This window comes from Morone saxatilis, unplaced genomic scaffold, assembly GCF_004916995.1.
Source record: "Morone saxatilis isolate NCDOM2014 unplaced genomic scaffold, NCSU_SB_2.0 Contig14, whole genome shotgun sequence".
In the NCBI taxonomy this organism is placed as follows: Eukaryota; Metazoa; Chordata; class Actinopteri; family Moronidae; genus Morone; species Morone saxatilis.
In genome coordinates this window covers 270,983-275,935 of record NW_023339696.1, presented here as the reverse complement: position 1 = coordinate 275,935, position 4,953 = coordinate 270,983, and the positions used below count along the sequence as shown (strand labels likewise).

The 4,953-nt window shown below is 41.0% G+C and overlaps 2 protein-coding genes across 2 annotated transcripts in view; both read right to left on the bottom strand.

Annotated features, from left to right (window-relative positions):
* prr12b (proline rich 12b) overlaps positions 1–2,953 on the bottom strand; it is a gene marked incomplete in the record, with an annotated part of 32,358 nt that extends 29,405 nt beyond the window's left edge. Inside the window, 1 exon segment of the mRNA XM_035654943.1 lies at positions 2,515–2,953. Coding sequence (XP_035510836.1) covers positions 2,515–2,597 — 83 coding nt within the window.
* Positions 2,954–3,301: 348 nt separating this feature from the next.
* The window catches only part of prrg2 (proline rich Gla (G-carboxyglutamic acid) 2), a gene marked incomplete in the record, with an annotated part of 5,729 nt that continues 4,077 nt past the window's right edge, over positions 3,302–4,953 (bottom strand). The window contains 2 exon segments of the mRNA XM_035654652.1: positions 3,302–3,565; positions 4,434–4,577. Of these exon segments, the coding sequence (XP_035510545.1) occupies positions 3,523–3,565; positions 4,434–4,577 (187 nt within the window).

Here is a 4,953-nt window from a genome sequence, read left to right as displayed (position 1 = left end):
TTCGATTAATTGAGCAGCCTTAACCACAGGTCGCCTTCTGTGGAGGTCGCCATGTTGAACCGCCATATTTCTATAGTTTCCCAGTACAGATAAACCAAACTCTAGATAGGGAGGGGAGGGTGAAACTACTGAGTCGCAAACTGCATCCACATCGCTAGATGCCGCTAAATACTCCACACTGGACCTTTAAAATAACCTAACAGCTATTAGAACAATGGTCAAGCATCGGGGAGAAGAAAGCACTGAAGTTGAAGATTGTTAAAAATCAAATTAATACATAATACAGAAAATCAGGGAAACTCATCTCCAATATTCACAGGAAATAATCAGTTTTACACAAACTTCCTGGAGTTATTGGGTTCACTATTTGGATTCATTGTTTATCAGTTGTTCTTTCCTGTTATTGTTATTAATTGAATATAATATAAAAATTTCCAATAAATATATCACTAGGACAGTCAATCTGTTTCCATAATTCTTTTTTACTGTTATGAATATACTGCCTGCTCCATCCATTCTTTTCCTGCTATAGGCAATGTATGTCATCTGCTTTACTTCAACTGTTCTATTTTCTTCCAGGAACAGGACATGGCTCACACAACTACCTTAAATAACTTCAAGTTCAACTGCAGCACATGAATGCCAACTATAAAAACAATTAAACAATAGAACACCCTCTAAAGCTTCAAAATAGAGATGCACGATAGTTATTGGGGCCAATAAATGATTTGTTTATAATGGGAAATTTATATTATGTATTATTCTGATAATTAAACTATAGCTGATAAATTATCGGTCCATAATAATAATTAATTATATATTATATTATTATTATATGTTTGACAGGCTTTATGTTGTATGAAAGACAAAGTATTTTGAAGATTTTTTATGTACTTTACTAGAAAAAATAAATTAACATTTGAAGAGTCAGAACTGTTTTTTGTTGTTGCTGTGTTAACAATAATGATGTCTCAATATTTTGAGATACTATGTCAAAATACTGAGAAACGTTCTCATTATTATGACTAACAGAATCTTTTTTTCCGTCACCTTGGATACTCTGGTATAGTGGCAGGTGACTGCAGCCTGGGCTGTGTGAAGCAGGAATATGCACATTATTATTATTATTAACAGCATCAGCTCTCACTTTCAACCAGAGCAGCATGAGGCAGTGAGATCAACTACTGTACATGTGAACGTGTTCTCATACGTACGTTTGTGTAGTGTAAAGAAAAGCATCATGCATGCAACTAACCCTATCTGTTCCAGAGATGGAACTCATGGAGTCTGACGAAAGACTAAGTGGTTGTCAAGGCGACCGCTAACTGGGGAGCAAAGCTAACAGGAGCTAGCTAACTTTAGCATGGCTCGAGGCCGCAATTGTAAAACAGAACACTGACGTGTAATGTGTCATTTATAACAGTGAAAGCTCAGAATCACCGACACGGGCTGAATGTTATAGTTTGCTAGCACTGAAGACGGCGTTTCCTATATTAGTGGACATTAGCATGTTTGCTAACGGTTGCTGTACAGCCTCACAGAGGTGCCAGTTTGATGGAACACAAGCCACAGCTGCCTGCCGCACAGATGTGTTCACTGTCAGACACTGGAGAAGGTACCGTTAGCTGAATGTATAATCTGACTGAACTGAAAGTTACCTAATGTTAACATGGTGCTGGCTAATATTAACTTAATATCAGCGTTATTTACAGATAACTTTAATTAGGTGACGTATGACAGCCGGGGCACGTTTGTCTGTTATGTGCCACTGTTGTAAAGTAATGTTTACTAATAAGGAGAACGTCACCTTTGATGTTGGAGCCAACAAGTTCATTCACAGCATCATCAGCCATATCCCACAGTCACTGAGTGTGTGAATGCAGGTGCTGTCATTATCTCCCGGAACAGTGCTGTTTGAGGATCAACTCTTTTATATAAACTTAATTAATTAAACACAATGCTCTGTATTTCGCTTCATTATCAGTTTTTTGTTTCATATTTCATATATCTCATAGAATGCAGGGCTTGTTTTCCTTTGCTAGACAGCTAGACAGCAACTGTGCACATTGCACTGCTTTGATTTGTAGCCAATTAGTAGTGTACCAATCAACCTTGCCAACCAACCTGCGGGTGCTCCTGTCACGTTAAGTCAGAAGCAAGACAAAGCTGCAGCAGGGACAATGCAGTGCTGGAACCTACATGTGATCTTTCTTTCTTTCTATTTTTTTTTTTAAATAACAGACTCGGCTTCAAGCAACCCATCCCCCTTCCCTCTCCTCTGTCTCCGTATCACTATTAACCTTCCATCGCATTCCATGCATTTTGGAGACAGCCCCCATACCCCTCCCCTCCCCTCCTCCGAATGACAATACGGCTGGCTGTACCTGAGACTGGTGGCCGTGTAGGAGCACCGTGCAGCCTGGCTGAATGCAGGCGCAGGCAGCGCTATGCCCGTGGCATTGTTAAGCACACTGGTGCACCCAGAGGAGCATACAGTTGCCCACCGAGGCTTACCTTGCTTTGGCCGATCTGTCGTAACTCCATCCCGTCCCAGCCCCTAGATCTCCAAAGCCTGCAGCGGGGTAATTCCTCTCCATGAAAGAAAGGGATGAAGATGGGCAGATAGCAAGGGGGGAGGGGAGGGAGGAATGTCTTCTCTTCTCTGCGCTCGCTTCTGTTTATTTCTCCGCTTGACGAGCCTTTAGACTGGGAGGAATGGAGGGAGGAGAAGGAGCGAGAGAAGGAGGAGGGGAGGGGGTCACAGCAGCCAAGAGCACCTCCTCCCTCCTCTCCTCTCCTCTCCCCTTATATTTCACTGTCTATTGTCTCCTGTGTGAAGCGGATGGGCCGTAGAACAGATGCTCTACGTTCTTTAATAAGCGAGGCTGTGTTCACACTGATCCAGCGCCGACTGCTGTCCTCCTGCCGCTCACACACGGCTCACTAAAGCTATTTTCGCTCCTTTTGTTCACAAGACGCCATTTTTAAGAGGAATGACTGGGCTGGCGTTCATCCTCTCCTTCCCTCCCTCGCTCACACACACACACACACACACACTCACGCACAATTTGTCATGCACAGCAGCGCAGTGTGGTGTAGCATTGTGGAAGACAGTAGACTCTGGTGAAAGAGCTCACCTTCTGAAGCCAGCTGTAATTCTATAATAAATAACAAACACACAAGTTGCAACATATAAAAATGAATGATATGGTGACAGCAGTGTGTACTCCCTACTGACTTGAAAAGTTCCAATAGATAAATAAAAGGACTCAAGCCATGTGTGATCGTATGTGATTTATTGTATAAAACACGTAGAATGAATGGATTGTCTATTGTTGTGTGAACAGTGCAACCACAAACATGGTACCCACCCTCAACAATCAGTAATAGACAGTAATACGCAGATCAACCTGTCCCAACTTCACTCATAAATACAGTATATCAAAAAATAATTCAATATTTCAAAGTTCACTCAAACCACCAGTGCCCATCAAGCATAATGAAGAGGCTATGCCAGCCCTCTCATTCGTTGTCTCCTGGATCAGCACTCTCCGATGGCGCACCCCTGTGGTCAGAGAGAGGAAAGATCTGTGTGAGAGTTCTTGTACCCAGCAGCACGGTCTATGAGGGTCCAACAGTGAGTGTTTTTGTTCAAAAAGAGATGAGTATTTGGTTGGAATGTAACTCCTTAAGGCGCAACATCAAAATGGAGTCTGAATATAAACCCCCCTTAATTACAATTTAATCAAATACACATAAATGGAAGAGACAATGCATCTGAAGATCCAGAGAATACAACAGACAAAAAAATGAAAATAGAAAATACTGAATGGGAACTGCAAAATGAGTACAATTCATCAACGCAAGAAAAGTTAAGGTGGTTGTGATTTTTGAGTTGTACATTACATAACTGCTGCTGTAATATTTAACCTTATTGTTATGAATGACTTAGCTATTCAAGCCATTCATTTTATTTACTGAAATTAAGCCTATGACTGAAATGTGACCACAATAGATCATTCAATCGTGTTGATTTCCATTTTTAAGACAATTTACAATATTACTATAGATTTATTATAGATATAATAGATGACTTGACAGTTTTACCAAAAACAAAAGAAGAAAGAAAACCATGATGATGATATTTCTATGTTTGATGGTGTAACATGGTGTGTAACATGGTGTGTAGATAATGGTTGTCTGGAACATCAAGGTGCTTCTCGTTAATTGAAATAAACGTGCTACAAAAGGTGTTTCTTTGATACAAAGTTAGCAAGGTAAATACAGTGTGCATACAGTAGTGGTGATAAAATAAAAAAATGTAAGGTCCACACTTGTATTCTTTTTGTAGGTGTTTGGCTGGATCTTGGACTGCTACAGACACTGGCCTGCATCCATGTAAGGTGCATGTGCATATTGGAGCATCCACTTACCCTGAATATGGAGGTGGCGGAGCATCGTGCTGCCCAATGCGGGTCAGAGCCTCATTGTAGCTAGGTAGACCTGGGGCGGTAATCCCAGCTAGGGGCACCATCTCTGGGGCTGGACGCCCATCTGCTGCCATTCTCACTGGAGCTCTGGACCAGCACATAGCACAACACAAATTCAGAAGAATTCAACAAGCCATGTTAAGTTACTGTAAAGCCAATGTGGTCTACAGCAAATTCATTTTCACAGTAAGTTTGATTTCCTGTTCTTATTTATTGTGTTTTGTACAAGTGGAAATTTGCACTGATTGTGATGCTAAAGAAAAGATCAGGGAATTTTTCATTAACGTTGTTAAAAGGGTCATAGTGATGTTTGTTTTTTCTTTTTACTTGCAGCCAGGCATTCTCTAGTTAAAGGCTTTGCTTGCCACACAGTGAAAAATATCTGTGAGTTTACTGGTTTTTCCCATTTATTCATACTTTGCAGTCACGTGATTACCATGGTTACCTGGCGGGCAAGAAACAT